At 31.3% G+C, this 22,029-nt stretch overlaps 2 protein-coding genes across 2 annotated transcripts; one reads left to right on the plus strand and one right to left on the minus strand.

Moving 5' to 3' along the window:
• Positions 1-197: 197 nt before the first annotated feature.
• Positions 198-5,262, minus strand: LOC122588487 (COP1-interactive protein 1). Its single transcript, XM_043760616.1, has 9 exons — positions 5,092-5,262; positions 4,749-4,956; positions 4,363-4,563; positions 4,162-4,284; positions 3,956-3,993; positions 3,773-3,872; positions 2,057-3,673; positions 682-734; positions 198-549 (listed from the first exon to the last, which is right to left on the minus strand). Exons 2-9 carry the CDS (start codon positions 4,821-4,823, stop codon positions 327-329), a joined length of 2,430 nt encoding a protein of 809 aa, XP_043616551.1. The 5' UTR covers positions 4,824-4,956; positions 5,092-5,262; the 3' UTR covers positions 198-326.
• Positions 5,263-18,773: 13,511 nt separating this feature from the next.
• Positions 18,774-21,386, plus strand: LOC122587073 (remorin-like). The gene is made up of 5 exons (XM_043759146.1): positions 18,774-19,051; positions 19,961-20,002; positions 20,091-20,178; positions 20,558-20,639; positions 20,991-21,386. Exons 1-5 carry the CDS (start codon positions 18,880-18,882, stop codon positions 21,183-21,185), a joined length of 579 nt encoding a protein of 192 aa, XP_043615081.1. The 5' UTR covers positions 18,774-18,879; the 3' UTR covers positions 21,186-21,386.
• The last annotated feature ends 643 nt before the right edge of the window (positions 21,387-22,029 follow it).

A 22,029-nucleotide genomic window follows, 5' to 3' on the forward strand; every position in this document is an offset into this window, starting at 1 on the left:
TTTTCTTTTTAAACTATAATGCTGATGAAATGCATATGAAACTTTGCGTGGTGAGAGAATACAGAAGGATTGGTGGGGGAATATATATGTTTTATATATTTTGCAGCATGGCTTTAAGTTACTTCACAGTGACATTACTCAATATATATATATATATAAAAAAAAAAGTAGAAAGATGTGCACAAAGGTAAAGGGTGTATGAAATTTGTTTTTGTTGCATGCTGTGTGATATAATATCCAAACACAAAATCTATGTCATTGTTCTGTCCATAACTGGAATAGCCCAATGTATGCTACAATTTATGTATCTAGCATCTACAATGGTGCTATTTCTTTTTCCCATTCCGCAGATTACGTAAGGCCATTACTAGTTCTTGTCTTTCACCTTCCACCTCAGCAAATCTAAGACTTACTTCCGAATATTTGTCTTGCATCTCTTTCAGTTCACTTTCCATATGTTTGTTCTTTTCATCCAATGATGATATTTCACTTAATAGTTTCTTGAGTTTCTGCTCATCATTGTGTTTCTCTGAGGATATTCCTTCAAATCTGGAAAAACAAAAAATGAGCATATAGTGTATAGCTATGACATGCATCAATGGTGGCAGACACTATCACTGTGATAAAAATAGAAGAAAAAGAAGGTAACAGTTGAAGTTGTTTTAAGCTACTCAGGTATACCTTTTTGCTGATTCCGGAATAAGTTTGCTTTCATCACACGTCATTTTACTTTTCTGCAGTTCGAAGATTAATCATCAATTCATCAGGTAAGTTACCAACTATTTATTGTGCCATGCAAGTAAAAATATACTGCAAATGTTTAGCTCATGACAATATTCTAAAAATAAGGCTTCCTAAAGAACACTAGTTCAATATTTGGCTTGTTCATGCTGTGCAGGGTCTGCTTATAATGCAATATATATATGAGCCCTTATGTCATATATGCAGGATCTATATTTTCTAATTTTAGATATATCCTTGCAATGCTGGAGTATTGCATATATAATTTATTCTTCTTCACCTTTAGTAACCCATAAACATGACCCTTAAGCTTAAATTTCTATAGAAAATAAGATATGGTGGGCATTTTTCATATGTTCAATTGATTCACTGAAGGCTGGCTTGTTGAGAATGCATACTCTTTTAACATTAAGATAAAATTTCTGCAATGGAATGAGTTTGTTGTTTTATATGAAATAGCCTCTTGGACACAAAACTATGATTTCACGCTAGTTGGGTAGGCTAAGAAAATGAGTTAGCATAAAGACATTAGATCATCAGGACAATTAGTTAGTATATCAATAATGAAGTAATGAACATACTCCATATAGGACGACATTAGTGTGAGTGAACAAAAATGTGTGAAATAGTTTGTTTTTGATAAGGACCAAATGCAAGAAATAACATACATTCATTTCATTTTATTATGCTAGCTATCATTTTCTTTTAATTTTTTTTTTCTAAAAGTCACTTTCTCTTTTCCTTATTGTAGCAACATACTTTAGTTAGTTTACTCATAATTTACCCATTATAGCAATGGGTATGATAATGGGTATATCTAAAATAATGAATAATATTTAGTGTTTTTTTTTTTTTTTTCATGTTATCAAGTATCTTCACATGAAACATGACACAAGTGTTTCCATTTGGGAAATAATAATTATCAGTTTACCGAATAAACTAATTGTAGTAGGTTGCTATAACGGTAAAAAAGATGAAAGTGAATTTATGTTTTCAGGACTTTAGATTGTACATTGCTATTGTAACATATGAAATGGAAGTATATTGCGGTTTCTTGCATTTAGCTATTTATATGAAGATAAAAAAGCGGTAGCCATGATGTATTCTCAACATAATCGAGGCTGTAGAGTTTACTTTATTGAAACTAATATAAAATCATATAGACCACACTTAAGATATTTAGGGAAAATATCTTAATGAAGATGTGCTGGGAGGGTAATTGTTTGAGTGCTGGTGCTTGCTTGATTGTATGTATATTTACATGACTTTTTATATCTATTAAATGCATGCCTGAAAGCTGAATTACGAGTTTTACCTTGAACAAGCTCAGTTGTTTTTGCTGATCCACGGATGTGGTCTCTAATCTGGAAACCTCTTTCTGTAATTTGGCTTTCTCTGAATCAGTTGCCGATAACCTTTGTTGCAATTCATTGTAATCACCTCTTAACATTTTCAGTTCTGACTGCAAAGTTCTAATCATAACATTCTTTTCACTCATTAAACTTGTCGAACTTCTTGATTCCTTGTGTTGCTTTTCTGCTTCCTTCTTTAGTGAATTTAACTCGGTCACCAATATTGTTCTCTCTCTAATCCATTCTTCCGAATCACAGTTATTTTCTCCATGGCTTTTAGAAGTTTCAAGCTCCAGTGACATTTGCTTAAGTTTTTCTGCTTGTCGATCAATTTGGTCACATAACTTCTGCACTTCTTGCTCGTGTGCATCCTTTGTCATTAAGAGTTCTTGATTTGACTTCTCAAGTGCTTTTTGAAGATTTTCAACAGTAGCAGCATTGGCCAACTTTGACTTTCTGAAAGCTTCTTCTGCTTGTACAACTCTTTCCTCCTGTTCTATTTTGACTTTCATCAAGTCGGCTACATCATCTTCAAAATCCTGACCTTGCTTCTCTAATTCTTTCTCCAAATCCTTAATATGTGTTTCAAACTCAGCGGTTGTATCCAATGATCGAGAGAGTTCCAATGCTTGGTTTACTATCTTTTCCTCTAGTCGCTTTACCTGAAGTTCATACTGTTTAATTGTTGTTAAAGAATTCGAGTATTCATTTTGCATTGTCATCTGTTCTAACTGAGTGTTCTCTAATTTGGAAGACATATCTTCGTTCTCTTGCAGTAAAAACTTATAATCTTGTGTAATATCCTCAATATGAATCTTCAACTCTTCCTTCTCTTTCCGTTCGAGCTCTATTTCAGCATACAGGCCTTCCATAGTTTCCTTTGTCGTTTGGCTTTCTTTCAGTTTTTGAGAAAGATAAGATATCTTAGTATCTTTCTCCTCCATTATTGTGTCAAGATCTTTCACTTCTTCAAGCAATTCAGAGTTTGACTCTTCTGTTTTCCGTAGATTTGACGTGAGCGATTTGTTCAAGCTTTTTTCATGCTTTAGCTCTTCCCTCATTTCATCTAAAAGGGCCTTTAATTTTTCTGGTGATTCTAATGGATGAGAAACTGCATTATAATTACGTTTTTGGGACGATTTGAGTAGATCACATTCTTTTTCCAGAGCTTCTTTCTCCTCTCTGAGTTCATCAACTTTCCGTGACAGATCTTGTCCTCTTTTGTTCTCTTTCTGTATTTGTTTACGAAGAGACCCTATTTCCAGCTCCGATAATTCTGCTTGCCTTTCTAACCTGGATATGTCACTTCTTAACACTTCCACCAAAGTTTTTGATACTTCATTGTACCCATTGTGTGTCTGATTCTGGTAATTTTGTTCCGGGCTGTTTATTAGATCAGCCATACTTCTATCTGAAAGAGAACCTAATGACCAATCATCGGGGCTTGATCTTTGCTGTTCACCTTTCTTATTCGGAGGTTTTGAGTTCTTTCTGACAGCTGAATTCTCCTGGAAGTTAGGTTTATTCTCCAGTTTCGAATCTCTGTTGGCCCGAGAATCATTTTTGCTCAAGTATTCATCCTGATTCACAATTAAAAGCAAGCTTGAATTGTCAACCTCTCATGATTAGCATACTGCATAATAGGAATTGAACAAAGAAGAAAAGAATGTATATCTTACTTCTGCAAAATCAAGCATGTTCCCGTTTTCGCTAGAATCACTTTTTTGATTCTTTGATTTAACTGATTCAGACTGTAGTGACTCATTCTCTTCAAACTCTCTGAAATAGCCCCCAGAATTAATGAATATCGCATGTATTCATAAATAAAAATGGTTATTAGATCATAATTACAGTTCTTGTACCTATTTTCATCCGTGCGTTGCATCTTTTGAATGAATACCTGTCCCATTTTATAAATATTAGTATGTTTGTACAACATCTACGTTTCAAGAAATATTAGATTTTATCCAACACTATAAACTCTTGATCCCATTGAGCAACTAGCTCATCTAAACTAGGCATCTATGCGGTTAATGTGTGCTTGTGTACATAGATATAGAGAACTTACATGTAGAATTGCACCAGAATTTGAAGTTGTGAGGGGCAGAGAAAGCTGAAAAGGCTCAGTTGACTCTGCAAAATTAGCAAAATCAACCCCCACCTCTCCTACATAGCCGGATTTCGATGATCCCTACAAAAACGCCAAAAAGACATTACAACACTATCACAATCTTCACCGTAAAATGACAACATTTACATTTATTCTCACCGTCTGCACATTGAAATAGTAAATTTTCTCTTTATATGTATCTGTTTTTTGATTCTTAACCAATTTAACCATCTCATAAATAGGATCTTCCCATGTACAAGTTCCATCAACAATTGGTACTCTATCTAGTTTCGCAACCGGTTTCCCTATATCTCCTGGAATCAAAGATACCATCAATCCTTTTCCCTTCATCTTTGGCACCTGCAAATGCAATCAAATACACCCATTGGTATTTTACTAATCTTTTCATTCATGAGTACGGAGAGGTAGGATGTGACAGTCCTATATCTATTCGAGGACACAGAGACTGCTAACAAAAGATTCATACAATAATATGCTTTATATAACACATACATACATATACACATATACACATACATACATACCTGTGTTGCTTGAAACTGCATTTGAAACATTACTTTGATCTTGTTTTGGCCTTTCCATCGTCCTGACTTAAACATTTTTTTTCAGGTGAAAAATGACAATGTTTTTCTGCTTCTATTCTGTTGACCTGTCTCTTATGTTTGCATTATGATCCACATAACAGATTATTATTCTTCATATGTGTTGTCCTCTTGTTTCCTTGGTACATAGCTGTCATAGATGAGAAATCATAAATGATGGTAAGAAGCCTTTTTCTTTATTAGCCTAACAAAAGTGTAAAAAAAAATCAAAATAATAAAATATTTAATATTGTTGATTCGATTTAAATCAATTTTTATCATATACTTTAATTAGACCAGAAGGTAGGTAGCCATAGTAGAATATTGTATTTATCCTTTGCATGTCAGAGTAACGTTCACATTCTACAAAATTCAATGCAATCTTGCTCAAAAAATTAACTTTTTGATCAAACTTTTTTCTTGAAAACTATGCTTTTTAATGAAACCATTTTTGGGTTATATAGTAAAAAATTAAAATATGTGTGGGTTTATAAGATATGTTTTTCTAAGTGTGAATTGCTCATAAATTTATGGAGGAATTGGAGGTCTAATATGATATCAAAATACGGTTTGTGTTAGAGAGCTTGATCTAATTTTTGGGTTATATAGAAGCAATTCGAGATGATGAATGTGGATTTTTAAGATATGCCGATATGGTTACAAGAGTATTATCTAGGGGACCAAAAGTAGCATTATTTTGGGACCAAAAGTGGCCACATATACGAATTGCTTTAATGGAGATGGACCCATACTTTGGGTATCTATTATTGAAGCATGAAGTGGATTGATGGCATAATTTCTATGATTGACTTATTTGTTTGATGTATAATTATAAAAGTCTCAACTTACAGCAACTGTTAATCCATGAATGTGAGTGTACCCATGTGAGGGCATGTGCCCCTTCTGTCTCACAACACTCACCCAATGGGTATCAAATACTTGATTACTGTAGAACCTATAACAATTAGCGAAAAAAGTATCTAAAATTTGTTAAAAAGTAATGATTAATACTCTTAATTAATAAACCTTAGAATTATTCTAAGGGTTTATTAACGGTGAGATGTGAAAAATCAAGAGGATAAAATTAAAAAAATGATTAAGTTAAATCCACCTGTTATATTCATATATATTTAAGACGAACTTTAAGCTAATGTTTAAAATATTTTTTATGTTAAAATGATATAAAATAGTTACGTTTTATAACCACCAAGAACTATTAGACCGAAAAAACATGAAAACGAAGACCAAATTGGAGAACAAAAACCATGATCAAATTGAAATAACATGAAACCCAGTCTACGTATGTTCATGAAGAATGCAATTTTTGTTATAATACGAAACACTTAACTATTGACAAAATCTTCAACATATTTTCCAAAAAATTGGTTGACAAGGATCAAAGTTGTTGGATCCGAGTAATAAGTAAATACGCATCAAAAGAAAAAAGATTAAATTCATCTTTTTTTTTTCTTGTATAAAAGGTTTAAAGTAGTTTAAAAAGGAATGAAAACTTTTATATGTTTGGGGGCTTTGGTTAAGTACTAAGTGTTCGTTTTTATTCTAGTCATTAAGTACTGAATGTATTAAGTAGCTGAATATATAAATAACGGTTAAATATATTAAGTAAAAAATAGGTCATTGACACTTATTTTTGTTTATTAAGTTAAAAAAGAACATGAAATTTGATTTAACGAATTAAATTTTTAATTATTAAATCTAATAAGTAATAAAAGAACGGGGCCTAAGACTATTCACCCGGTTATGACAACATATGTTAAATCTCCCATGGTTGAATCACGACATTAGATGTAAGCGATTTAACTACTATTTAAGATGAGTTTTTTATTTAGATGTAAGCGATTTAACTAGACTATTACCAATATACCATAACCGTTTTCGAACATTTTTCTAACTACTATTTAAGATGTTAATTAATAAGATTTGAACAAGATTTCAAGTCTTTTTGCCCACTATAAACCATCTCGTTAAGTTATTAATTATAGAGAAAAAAAACTAGAAACTTTTATTCTTTATATATATACTAGCTAATCATTCCGGGTTCAATTTGGGTTAACTTATAAATAAATAAATCGAATTCAACCCGGGTAACTTTGAAATATGTTATCATGTTAAAATGTATGATAACAACGTTAAATAAATTGAAAAGTTGTGATAAGTTATTATGTAAATAATGTAACTAAACGGAAACAAAACTTGTGTAGTTGTACACACATGTTGAAACACATACGGGTGGTAAAAACAAAAAGTAAAACATATACTAAAAGACACCATAGTTTCGGCCTATTATAACGGAAATTAAGGTGATTAAAATCTTACATAATAGTGTGAACATTTAATAAAAATCTATATTAATGAGATATATTTAAAAAAGGTAGAATATTTTAAATTTTAAATAAATAAATTATGATGATGTCATAATTAATTGAAAGGATGCATGAGAATACACAATTTTTGAAAATCTTAGGTCATCACAATCTTCCTTTATTTATAATATATATATATATATATATGGGTGAGTTATTTTGAGAACTCCTAAAAAAAAAAAATTCAAGAATCATTCTGGACCACACATTCTTTTTCTTTTTCTTTCTCTTCAATTAAATAATAAAATTCACCCAAATCATTCAAAATGTTCTAACTCACAAACCGTAAATCGTTAGACAAAACAAAAAGCATGGTTAGTCTTAAAATTTCGTCATCTTTCCTTAGAGATCCAATTCGATATACTTTTGACGACTTTTTAATTTTCGTTTTCTTTTTGGCAGTTACACATAACTTACACATTACACATGTGTAGGTTGAACAAAAATTATGATTCGGAACGGGTTTCGCCCTTAAGGATATTCATAAACCAAAGTTAGTGGGGGTGATAGGTCATAGAGGGTGATAGGTCATAGGGTGATAGGTCATAGGGTGATAGGTCATAGAGGGTGATAGGTCATAGGGGGTGACCAGTGAGGGGTGATCTACCTAACAGGCTCCGCCCTTAGCCGCTATTCCTCCGCCATGGACTGACGGACTCCGTCATTGGCTACCATGGCTCTGCCATGGATTGACGGGCTCCGCCCTTGACCTTCATTGTTGTGTACATATGTTCATTTACTAATTTACATGTGAAAACAATGATCTTACACATGTGTAGGATGAACGCGATGGGAAAAAAAATGAAAATTAAAAAGTCGTCAAAATTATATCGAATTGGATCTCTAATGAAAGAGAACGAAATTTTAAGACTACCCATGCTTTTTGTTTCGTCTAACGACTTACGGTTTGTGAGATAAAACATTTTAAATGATTTGAGTGAATTTTCTTATTTAATGGAAGAGAGAAAAAATATAAGAAAATGAGTGGTCTAGAATTGTTCTCGCGTTCTTTTTTATTTGTGAGTTCTCAAATAAATTTTCAGATATATATATATATATATATAATATATTTATATATATATATCAAGTTAATGACATAGTGTAAGATGGAAAAGGAGAGTATTATAATTTTCTAAGATTAGATTTGACTAAGTTAGTATATAACCATAAGTGGAGAACATGATGCTCTAATATTTAAGTTCAAGATTCTGATCATTTTTTACTCCACCAGAAATCCTGTATTTGCATTACGTCTAGTAGGTGTTTTTTACTTTTTTTTACATGTTTGTACAAAACATGTTTATCCGTGGAAAAAAACTAATAAATGGCCCACTTGCATAATAACAAAGTGATATCTTGACATCTTTTATCTGTTTACTTATGGAGATCTAATTACCACCTAATTATACAATCATTATATTGAAAAGATATTCAAACATTTTCCTTTTGAGCTGCTTTTTGACAAGAAAATTAGATAAATTTGATTTGCGCTTTTGACTTTTTGGTATTTCAACCTTTTACGCGTTTTGTTTTCTCAAATTTAAGGTTTACGTTCAATCTTAAAATCTTGCACCGCTTATTCGGCTCGAGACATATAACACAATAGATACCAAGCACGTCCGATTAGGGCCGGATGTATAGTGTTAGGAGTGGGGGTAATGTCCCCAATAACTTTTATAAGTTGTTAATGTAAATACTCTTTGTTTTTGAGGTGAATCTAACCCAACCTTTCTAACTGCCTCCAGCCCAATATTACAATGCCCTCATCAAAATAATAAAAAAACTAAGAAAGGCAATGAAATAAGATGCATCCATGCCCCTTTTTTATACGATTAGTATTCTGACTTTGTTACTTTTTAATCACAAACTATGTTAGAGATAATATACAATTCAGACAAGGTCTGATAATTATTATATTACATGTTACGGAGTATAACTTATAAGGGTCGTTCATATTATTGGACGTAGTTATGTTTATCGCCCCTGTATAACGTTTTTCTAGATCTGTCACTGCGTCCGAAAGAAGGAAGACAATAGAATAGGTGGATATAGACAATCATGTCTGTAACTAAGGAAATGTCTATACACAAATAAATTAATATTTAATAAATAAATATCGTCTTATAAGATAAATTAGATTAAACGGATTAAATAATTAAAATCCTTATCAAATAGTTTGTTTTTTTTAAAACAGTTAGTCGGTATTCAACATCAGGGAATACCTTACCGTATAATGGTGAAATCCTGCACGTACTCTACACTACGAGATGTAGACCATAAGCCGTTACAAGTCATAAGAGTCGAACCCAATACTTATAAAATAAGATAACCAGATAACAATTAATAAGATTATTATTTATAGTTTAAATGATTTTTTTTAAACATTATCAGATATGACACTATCCATTTAATAATAAAAGTTTTTAAAAACCATTCGAATGAAAATACGTAATGTTTTTCAAATATATATAACTTCTGCATAACGATATTTTTTACTTTATTTATTTATGTGGGATATGATTGGTGGTTGAAAATCTTTATTTAGACTTCATATAGCGCCTCAACTTCTGAGTATATAATAGGATGCTTAACTAAAAAATGGCGCACATTTTTTTTTTTATCATATATATTTATGTCACATATCATTCAGGAATTATGAAATGGAGTATAAGTCTAGAATAATACTCGTATGATACCTTTTTTTTGTAATTAATATGACAATTAGATGTTCATGTTGACAGCTAAATTTGACCGGAATGAATCACCTTTTAGGTTTAGAAAACGTGAATTATGGCATTCCAAAATTTGGTAGGAATGAAATAAAAAGAGGTGAAAAGTCACAAATTGGTTCCGTAATCAGAAGGGAGGCTGACCACCTATCAAGAGATCGTATGAGTCTAACATATTTGAAACCTGGTTGACCACCAGCTTTATAAGCTGTAGGTCTCGAGTTCAAAACCTGAGAAGGACATTTAAAGGAATTTCACAATAAAGTCCTCTAGTGAATCAGGTTTAAGTCCTGCAGAGGAGCAGAGTTTTATCCCAATTAAATGTCGTGTTTTCGGACTGTTTAATTGAGAGTTTTTCCTCCTACTAGGTATTGAGGGTGAGGGGCTCTCTAGCGCGAACCCAGATAAAACAACGTAAGCTAGATCCCCTGTTGCAAGCAAATGATCCACACCTTTCAAAAAAAAGTTTAACATATTTGAAACCAATGGCCTTTACCTCGATTGGTTGAGGCGAAGTACTAAATTATTTGAATTGTGAAAAACTCATTAGTTTAAATCCACATCTGACAAAATTTTAAACTATTTATGTTAGGTCAGTATGTTTTTTCTCTCACATGTAATAGAATCTTTTAATCGTTGGTAGTTTTCCGGTCTTGCAATTGAGAATTAAGATAATTGGATAGATCAACGTCTGTCAGGATGGATGGAGTGCGGAGAGAATGGTGACTGGCCAGTGACTGGGTGGAACACCACCCCGACCCTTACGGTAACTAATAGGTGGAAATCAAAATGGACACATTCCTTTCCGGCTTTCTCACCACCTTCTTCTTTATTTTATCTTTATTATTTTTTATCTTTTTCTAAATGAGAAGAGAATTGGGAGGGGTGATGAAATATTCCTTAGTAAATGGGGATGATATGGGGAATGATAGAAAAGATAGAGAGTAATAGTAAGACATTCTGTCCACCCTCAGTGATCTAATTTGTTGTTCAAAAGAGTTTAACACATGTTATTGCAAAGCAAATATGATGTATCTAAATAGATATCTTTGATACAAATCGATCGATATAAAATCCATTATCAAAATAAAATAAGAATTGTTGTATCAAAGATACGAGTATTTATTCAGCAAAGTTTTCATCTACAAACATTTTTTAAGACTAGCGAATTTATCCGGGTTCAACCCAGACATTTTAATTAAAATTATAAAACTAAAAAATATGCAAGTAATTTTTGGAGATAGTGAATTGAATAACACAATATTTATAAATTAATAAAATACCTATTGCATTAACAAAACATAAAAGGTTAAGAACTTTATATAAATATTTAGTGATCTATTTTTAATTAAAAATATTGTAAATTATTTATGACATAATAATCAAAATAAATACATTTTAAGTAAAATTGTAGACTTGCCACATCACATTTTTTCTAAATATATTTTTGAAATACAATTGTAGACTTGTCACATCACATTATTTATTATATTGTTACCATACATCGTACGATTTTTTTGTTATATTTCATAAATAGTAATAAAGTTATATAGACTTTGGTTCTCAGTAACCTCCGTAGTGGTTTTGGCCTGAGTAGAGTGAGGCCAAAATCGAGGGGGGGGTTACTCTTGACTGCCCCAAAATGCTTTGTCTGTTGGAGGACATGACCGATGAGAGTTTATTAGAGGATTATGACTAGTTAGGGGTTTGGGAGCTTAGGAGAGGACTAGGATTAGTCTAGCTAGGCGGCTAAGTTAGTGTGTTTCATAGGTTGCGCACCACCCGTTATTTTCCTTGGACCATCGGGCACTAGGATTTCTTAGTTAATTCCTTATATGTAGATAGGTTTTGGCTTTATGCTGAAACACTTGTAAATTTGTCTACGTTCTATATGGTTGTTATTATATGTGTTTTGTTGAGTGCTTTTAGTTATCTAGGTCGCTGTTGCTACTTTTCCTTTTTCTTTTGTTGTCGGGTGTACTCAGGAGACAGTTTCTAGAGGACTAGGTGTATAGGTTACCTTTGTCATTTTTGAGCGTTTTTGTGAGTAGACTAGGATTAGTTTGACTTAGTAGCTTAAGGTACTTTGCTACGTAGGTTGTTTAGAAATTGTTTAATCCCCTTAGTTTTTAGTCAATTCATATGTATAGGTAGGGTTGTCCTGGCAGTTTACGTCCCTCTTGTTTGAGCTCCTTGCTGAAGACTTTGTTTATTATGTTCCTATATTTTATGTTGTTATTTGCGTACTATGGTTGCTAGATTTTATGTACTGTGCTAAGGTATTTTTAGGTCTTACATCTGCTTCAAGGTAGCCATACCCAGCGGACCCATCTGACAAGTATATCGTCTTAGCATTTTCTCGACAGACAGGTATAAACACTTTACCCTTTTATGACTTTTACATCTTCTTGGCCGGAGGTCCTTATGAAAGCAGTCTCTCTACCTTTAAATAGAGGTAAAACTGTCTACAACTCACCTCCTCTATACCCCGCTCAGGGATTAGATACAATTGTTGTAGTAATAAAGTCATAAATTCATCATTTTTAGATTACTAGTTTTGGAGTTTAAGAAATATTAAATGATGAAGTATTGAAGCTTTACTATTCAATGTATATACATAGTTATTTAAAACTGTGTTTTCACAGTAATACCTTTTAGATTATTTACGTTTTATAAATGTAATATTCAGATAATCATTTGAAAATGTAATCCTAAACACCCTCTTATACATTCTAATCGGTGAAGTCGACTATTGCCATCCTTTCCCTAATGTACTAATTAAAATTTGCAAATCTTCAATTCAAAATTATAAATTGACACTGCATAAAAGTTTAAGAACTCATCTGTACTTAAAAGTTTTGCAGTGTGTCAACATAGTGATTTCTTCCCATATTGCGTAGGTATATTTTTAGTAAGAAAAATAATTGATCTTCTTAAACATTTGCTTAATAAATTCTCCTTAAAACTTGATGAATGTGATTCCACTTAATCTTTTTCTAATTCCCTTTAATTTTCACATGTCACCATCCAATGAATTAAGATGATTTTTAGGTTAATGAATTAAGAAGATTAATCATTCACCTTTTAGTAGATATAGGTTAATGCTGTTATTATAAAATAAATATTAAAGTAAAATACATATTATAAGTTATTGACATTAGATCATAATAAAATAGATGCATAAATATTTATAAAGCATATAAATACATTGATGTACGAATTTTCATGATGTAAAAAAATTTGAATTAAAAAAAAATTATCTCATTTATCTTACTTCATTATGAACCAGAAACTATATTTATAACTTATAAGTATCAAGTAGTTCATTTTCAAACCAAAAGAATAAAGTTTCGTGCTTTTCTTTTTTTGTGTTTACTTCTTATTGGGCTTAACTGTAATTGACATACTGCAAGCTTTGGGCTTTGAGATCCTGTATTGATTATTGAATATTTGGATCATTATTCAACTTTGAGTCTTTGACACGGTATACGGGCTGACGGGCATACCACTAAGTGGCTAACGACTTTCATTTCTCTTTATTAAAAATATAGGACATTATATATATATATAATAATAATAATAATTGTAATATATATATAATCTCATTAATGACAATGTCTATGAACAGTAACGTGCCACGTGGGGCCCTGTTGGTCCACCTGTACCTCGCATTTTTTCCCAGATTTTGCCATATCGGATTCCGTTAAGGTTATTTTTCGTTCCGTTTTTCTTCGTTTCCTACATAGTTTTTTTTTGCTTTTGTGTTTTCTTTCTATTGGTCTACCTATACCCCGCGTTTTTTCAGATTTTGCCATATCGGATCCCGTTAAGGTTATTTTTCTTTCGGTTTTTGTTGGTTTATTACATAGTTTTTTTGCTTTTGTGTTTTCTTCTATTGGTTCATCGTATACTGCACATCACTATTTAGATTTTGCCATTTTGGATCTCGTTTGGGGTTTCTTCTTGGTGTTCATCATAGTTTTTTGGCTTTTGTGCTATGAATTAATATATTGGAAACTTTCACTCAATATTTTTTTTCCCTTTGTTATTTCTATTTTCGTTAAAGTTATTTATCTTTCGGTTTTTCTTGGTTTTTTGATATCTTTTTTTTTCCTTATATGATCTCTTTTATTGGTTCATCATATACCCCGCATCACTATTTAGATTCTGACATTACGGATCCCATTTGGAGTTTTTTCTTTCGTTTTTTTTTTGCATGATTATCAATAGTAATCATGCTTATTAAAACTTGACATGTGGGATTGGTTATAAAGTAACACATCATACGTTTCTTATAGTTTGGATTTTGCCACATTGCATCCTGTTCTGATTTGTCACGTCTTTTTTTTATATATTTTTTTAGTTTTGTTTTTTCTTTTCGGATATTTTTATTACGGGTTCCTTCTTTTGTTTTTTTCACACTTTTTATTTGTCATTCAACCTTATTGTGATACACCCCCTACCACTACTTGCATTTTGCTATATCGCATCCGTTTAAATTCTGAATTAATATATTGATTTTTTTGTCATATCACATCCCGTTCGGGTTTCTACTACGGGTTACGTTTTGGTTTCTTGCATAATTTTAAACAAACATATTAATGACAAAATTATTTCTAATTAAGCGGTCAAATATTCACAGCATATATACTAAAATAACGCACCGTTTCAACAAGGGAATTGAGACCCCACAACGCGGGATCCAAAATTTTCTAGTCTCATTAAAGGCAAAGGTGAACAGTGCCAATTTTGTCTTTTTATGCATTTTTTAAATAAATATAAAATTTGTACAAATATTAACAAATTGATCTTTGGTGGAGTGGTTTGGCCGCTGCTTTCTATCCGAAAGGTCGGGGGTTCGAGACTCCCCAGCCCCATATCTTTTTTTTTGTTTTGTTATTGAAGGATTTAAAAATTTACATTTTGCCCCTTATTATTTATCTTTCTTTTCCTTTGCTATTTGTTTTTTGTTTTTTGCCCCCTTCTAATTTTCTATTATACTTTCCTTTTTAAACTATAAAAGTTTTATACTTTATAGAAAATAGCATAAATTATATTTTACTTATTTAACATTTTATTTTTTTAACATTTGTTTCCTAGCTTTTGATGTACATTTTTGTTTTTTTTTTTTAATTTTCTTTTGATAACTTTTGTAATATTTTTGTGTTGTAATATATTTGTTTTACATATAATTTTTTGAAAATTTTTGATACTTTTTTATTAATTTATTTGTATTGATTTTGTTATTTGGTTTTATTTTTTAGTATTTTATTTTTCTTTGTTGGTACGGTACCATAACTTTCCTTTGATTTGGTTTTTGGGTATTACTTAAAAAATTTCTTGCCGTAATTTTCGAACTAAGTTTATGATAATGTCATTCAAGAAATTACTTTTTTTGGCCCCCAAACTTTCTAGTTGTGTATTATTTATAAACCTCATAAATAAATTGGACATAGTCAATTTTACTATCAATATAACTGTTGATAACACCAGCTTAGAAAGATCAACATAGTTTAACAATCCTATAATTACATTATATATAACTAGATTTATGTCCGCACAATGCAACGGCGGTAGGGGTAGTGATGGCGGAGGTGGTAGTGGGGGCGGCAGTGTGGACGGTGATATGGGCGACGATGGTGGTGAATGTAAAAATAGTTGATGTTAAAAGTGGTATAGTAATTATTTTAAGTGTTGGAGGATTATAAAAATTATTTCATTAAGAGTATTATAAGTATATTAGATAGAGATGTTTAAATTAGTGATTAAAAGAAAATGATATTTTTAGTTTTTCAAAGACAAAAAATTTAAGAAAAAAAGAAGTGATTTGTTTTATTAGATAATATAGATACTTGAAAAAACTTAACTTTTGTAACTTACTAAAACTTTTTAATAGCTATTCTATAAGTTAAAAATAGTTACAATAACTGCATGCTTATCTGGCAACCTCTTGATATATACTTCTTAGATATATAATTAAAATACTTCTTTAGAGATATATAATTAAAATAACAACTAGGCGAAAGTTGAGATTAAAGTTAGTAAGAAGAAGTACGAACAAAAAATGTGATTCGGCTTAAGAGAGGAAGAAGATTCATCCATACACAATTAAGAAATCGAATATGCAGAACAGTTAAATTTGAAGCAAAAAGGAGAAAAAAAAATAGTAAAAATAAGATTATGGCAATGTTAAAATTAATCCACGCATCAAAGGTGTGGCTAAAAAAAAATTAAGTGTGTTTTTCTTCGCCCTCTTGATAAACATAGACTTTTATGGTCAGAGCTCGATATCATTGTTGCACCTATATATGGTCCGAGTTCGATATCATTATTGACAATACTAGACCTTAATTTATATAGTTGAATATCTTTTTGGTTGAAAAATATTTTAGTAGATGATTAATTTTGTATCTTAGAATAATGATTATATGTACAAGTATAGCATTTTTCTTTTAATACATTTTGCCCATCTACCATCTTTATTATTATAGCTTCTCTATGGTTGTTCAATTCTAGCTTCGTATTAACGCAAGTTTAGTAGCGAAGGAATGATGATGAAATGATGCTTTGATTTTAAAAATCATATTTTCTTGACGAAATTTACACTGTGAATTGTGAAGAAAAAAGTCATATATTCTGCCTCTGGGAGGAAGTGTTTTAATTTGGACCTGAGAATCCTGCTATATGTTACAGTAGTTTTCTGTAATTCATGGAAGTACTAGTCAAAGTCAAATGGATCATTATGAATATGAATTATGGATATAGTTTTCCATAGACTGTATTATATGATTTATGAATGTGAATTATAAATTATGAATATAGCTTCATAGACAGTGTATTGATGTTCTCATGCCAAGACCATCTTCAATATTGAATTTAGTGTTTTAGTAGACAATCAATTCACTATTTCTCGTAATGGCCTATGATTAAACATATTAATTAATGATGATTAGACATATTGATGTATTTACTAGAGAGTTTATATTTGATTATATATTATATATATATAAAAGAAGAAAGAATAGAAAAAACTTGTAGATATATTCAATGAAAGAGTTTCCAAACTCTCATAAAAAAGGCCATATTATCCGTTTTACTTAATTATTTGATATCACATCGAAAATGCCCTGAGCACACAGAATGATTGTTTCCGTTGATGCCAGGTGTTTGCTTGTCAATCTAGTTACAGGTTGGTTAAATATTTTTTAAAATAATTTCTTCAATGAGAAAACAAAAATGCTAACCTTAAATGAGCTTGAAATTTTGCATTAGTTGTATTTATAATGTCATCCTTCTTTTTTCTTCTTTTTGCTTTTCTTTACAGAAAGATAACCATCATTACTCAATATTGTATTTTGCCATTTCGGATTAAGTTATATAAAAAGATGTAGTTGTGGTAGAATAATAAATTAGAAGGAATCAAAGTGGTAGGGCTAATTAATCATGGATGTTTATAGATCAAAGCATTTTCTCTTCAACTATCTAAAAGGAGATATGATTTTTTGGAATGTCACTACGATATGATTTTAGGTATTTTTCTACTACTACCAAAACTAGTATTTAACTGAAAATACAAAGTCAAAATTGTTATTTTAGAGTTATCTAGAAATTAGAATTAGCTTTTACTTGCTAGAGAACTTTGTATTTTGGATTAAATGTTAATGCTCAAGCTTAACATGAAATAGTTTAACTTTTTTGGGGTAACTTAAAGATAATAATGTATTTGTCATTCAAAAAATAGATAGATTTTTTGTTTTGATATGAATTAGATATAAAAGACATCGAACGAGAAACATATCAACGGGTTAGTATTTAAAGATTGTGAGGAGGTTTCCTTAATATTTACACATAGAGGTTATGTTTAATTATTTGGAGTGACAAGTTTGTGTGATTTTTTCTTTGAATTTCCTGATTGAGTCCGTCGCTGGTTTAGCTCACATCGAACATTCAATAAAACGAAAATCAAACCATTTTTAAATTATGTAAATTTTTGTGGGAAGCTTCCATTACTAATTATTTTTGAACAAAAGTGATCTCAAAGTTTTTAAACAGAATTAGGATTTTGATCCACTATCCACATTTACAAGATGGATTAAATGGGTATTAAGTTAGATAAAGTGATCACCTCCTACCGCTTTGGGGGATGTGTGGAAGGGATGTAGATTCCTCAAAGTTAATTTTAACTTAGAGGGGTCAAGTTAAGATTATATTGACCAGTGAATAAAAATTATAAAGTTTAAAAACTCATCTTTGAATCTTGACTATTGATTTTCATTTAATGGTCAACATCTTTCCAACTTATAAAGTCACAAGTTGGGATAACTTTAGAAAACCTCCATCCGTGTAGGAGTGTCTAACAAAGAGTTGGTGATTAGAGGCTTGCCTCTACCAATTTTATATTTGCGTGTTCTTTCAAAAGAATACACCGGTCCTCTTAACCTAAAGGAGGAAGGGCAAGTACTAAATTATATATATGGCTAGTTGTTAAGTTAGAACTTTTGAGTTATATTTTAAACATTTATGTAATTTATTAAAAAGAGTGATATTTTCAAAATACCAATTAACCATCTATATACATTATTAAAAATAGATATAAATTATAGAAATTGAAAGCAAACTGGCAACGAGTTCTACCCCAACTTATGAAAAGTTTCATGTCCATGAATTTTTTGTAGACCAAGCCATTCTAAAAAGATAAAAAAAAACACATAAAGATAGAAATTCAAAACCATCGACATTGTACAACTTACTTTGTCTAGAAATAACTGTAACAAGGTGGATGTCGAGCGAGTGGGGCATATTCCAGGTCACAAATAAAAATCATCAAAAATTTGGCAATCCATAACTGTCACCACACACCCTAAAATTCCACCCTTGCCCCTCCCTCATCCCAAAAAATATCTTCACAAATTAATTCCATTCTCTCATACTTTTTTCCAAATTTTATTAAGCTAAGTGAACATGGCAGCTGAAGAACCAAAAAAGGTTGACGATGTTGTTGTTGTTGAGCCTGAAACTTCGGCAGAACCACCACCACCAGCCGCCGTGGAAGAGAAAGCCATAGTCCCTGTTGATCCACCTATCACTGAACAACCACCAGCTGAAGATTCCAAAGCTCTTGCCATTGTTGAAAGTAATTAATCATCTTTTTTTGCTTAATTATTCAAGATTTTTTGTGCTTTTTTTGAGTTATTTATAATTTGTTTTTGAGTTGCAAAGAATTACTTATAAATTAGTAAGAAAGGTTTAAGCTTTAGTGATAATTTTGTGTATCTTTTTGTGGGTGTTGTTCAATTATGCAAGATTTTTGTGGGTTTTTTGAGAAAGTTATTAATCAATAAAAAAAGACATACTAAATTACTAATCTTTAGTTATAAACTTAAGTCTCTTTAGTAGTAATAATCTTGTGTTTCTTTTCATTGGTTTTGCTTAATTTATCAAGATTTTTGTAGGTTTCTAAATTACATATAGAATAGTAAAACAAAAATCAAGATTTATTGATTTTGTTTGCTTATCATAAAAAACGAGAGTAAGGATCCACGCGTTGCGGCGGTGAGATGGTGGGGTGATAGCTAGGTTGTGATATGTCATAGAGTATGAGGTCATAGGAGTTGATATGTCATAGAGTAGGATAGTCAAATGCCTTAGCCGTACGGGCTCAGCCTCAGATTTAAAAATTCGTTGAAAGTGTATCGAATGACATTTCTAATGAAAGAGCATGAAATTTTAAGAACACCCATATAATTTTTATAATTTATCGACGTACGGTTTTTGAGATAAAAGATTTTGAATGAATTGGAGGAATAAATGATTTATGGAGGAGTGAGAAAAAAAAATGATTGGTTGAGATTTGAGGAGAGAGAAATGGTATTATAGTTATTTTAGGCTAATATTGGAATAGATAGGAGAGACATTTTGAGGAAGTACTTAAAATCAATATTGAAAATTTAAAATCAATATTGAAAATCCAGAGGAAATCTGCTTTATAATATAGTATAGATATAGATATTTACAATTCTAAGTTTGTTTGTTAATATTCCAGAACCAATAGAGGAAAAACCTGCAGTGGGCTCTGTCAACAGAGGTAATATTACTAATAGACATTTTAAGTATTTTTAGTTTAATTTTGAAAAATGTTAACAAAATATTTAATGGTTGAATATATTTTATAGATGCTGTTCTTGCTAGAGTTTCAACAGAGAAGAAAAGTGCACTAATTAAAGCATGGGAAGAAAGTGAGAAATCAAAAGCAGAGAACAAGTAAGTATATATCCTTTCTGTTTTTCTTTCTCTTTATAAATAAACATTTTAGGATCATAAATGCAGATGTGATCTTAATTTCCTTATTTAGTAACTACCATTTCTACTTTTTTTTTGGTTTAATAGATACAGTACATGTTTTTAAACCCTTGAGCATGGTAACTATTCTCCCTGTTTTATGGTTAAAAAGATGTAAATATGTCCATATAAGTTCATTGAATTGTTATAAGGGCATTTCTAATGCTGGTCTTATGGGTTGTCTTTACTGTGCATAAAACGCTGCATTTTTTGTCATTAGATTCTAGGGATGATTTTTTATATGTAAGATATCATATTTTTTTGCATATTATTGACATCCATTTGTTATCATCTTGATTAGAGCTCAACAAAAGCTAGCCACCGTTGGAGCATGGGAGAATACCAAGAAAGCTCACATAGAAGCGGAGCTTAGAAAGATCGAGGTAATAATTATGTATATTTTTCCGCTAGCTTATGTTGGTTCTTAGATTATGGGTTTCGATTTGCACACAGGAAAAAAGTGACCCTTAGTACTACGGTTTTGAGTGATGCACGCACCTTAGACCGTTGTTGAGGGTAGATGAAGGAGGGAGGTGAAATGAGAAGGTGAAGTAGGTGAAATGTTAATGAATGTAGGTGATGGGAAGAACGTGAAAGTTTTCACCTATGATATAGTTTGTTACCCAAAATTGCTAAAAGAAAGAGAGCGATTCATAGTTGATTAGTATACCTAGCAACTGAACTTAAACATGCTGATAAATTAGATTTACTAAATTTTTAATGATCATGAGCAGGAGAATTTGGAGAAGAAAAAGGCAAAGTGTATTGAGAAATTGAAGAACAAAATAGCCCTCATTCACAAAACAGCAGAAGAGAAGAGGGCAATGGTAGAAGCCAAACGAGGAGAAGATCTTCTAAAAGCAGAAGAGGTGGCAGCCAAGTGTGTAGCTACTGGATCCACCCCAAAGAAAGGATGGTTTTCGAGCTAGATGCTTGTTTGTTCATCAGAATTCATGTATGTTTGATGTTTCATTTGTAAAGTTTATTGGTTCCATAGATGTGTGGTTATATATGTTTTGAAATATTTGTTTAATGCTTCATTAATTATTTGGTGTGCATAGTAATACAATTATGTGTATATAAACCATTTGTAAGAGACAGATATGTATGTAATATCTATGTTCCATGCAGATTTAGATTTGTGTTCATAGAACACATGATAACAAAAGGAAAAACCAAACCCTTGGCAAATAATTGTCTTGCAGTGAGTAAAGAATGTGTGGGCATATTGCGCTGGTGCATTCCTGGGAGAAAACTCGATACCGTTTGAGGTTTTTGGTCTATTGGGTGTACATGGTTGCATGGTCATATATATACATGTTTTCTTTCCCAAATTTTTGTTTGGGATAATATCCACCAAGGGCTAGCCAATGCTCGTATGGGTAAGCCCTTGGTTTAAGACACAGGCTAATTAGCCAAATATCATTGAAATTTTCATGGTTTTGCTAAGTCGGGACAACAAAAACTAGAGACGGGTGCAAGGAGGCATAATCTTTGTAGGGGCGATGAGTGCTTCCTTCATGCCTGTGTAAACCTGTGCCTATTATGAGGGCACGGAGTGCTCCCCTGCATTATGCCTTTTAAAACCTTCATAATATTTCATGTTATTTTGTGAATTTGTCAATTCTTAGGAGGAAGGAAAAAAAAGGAAAAAAGCTAAACTCAACAATCCACAAATCTAGGATAAACTTAGCAAGTAAGATCCTCTAAAGTTAAAACTAAACTTTATTGGTAAAGTTGGTATTTTAACCATTAGATTAAATTTAATCAAAG

The sequence above is a fragment of the Erigeron canadensis genome, chromosome 2 (genome assembly GCF_010389155.1).
Source record: "Erigeron canadensis isolate Cc75 chromosome 2, C_canadensis_v1, whole genome shotgun sequence".
Taxonomy (NCBI): domain Eukaryota; kingdom Viridiplantae; phylum Streptophyta; class Magnoliopsida; order Asterales; family Asteraceae; genus Erigeron; species Erigeron canadensis.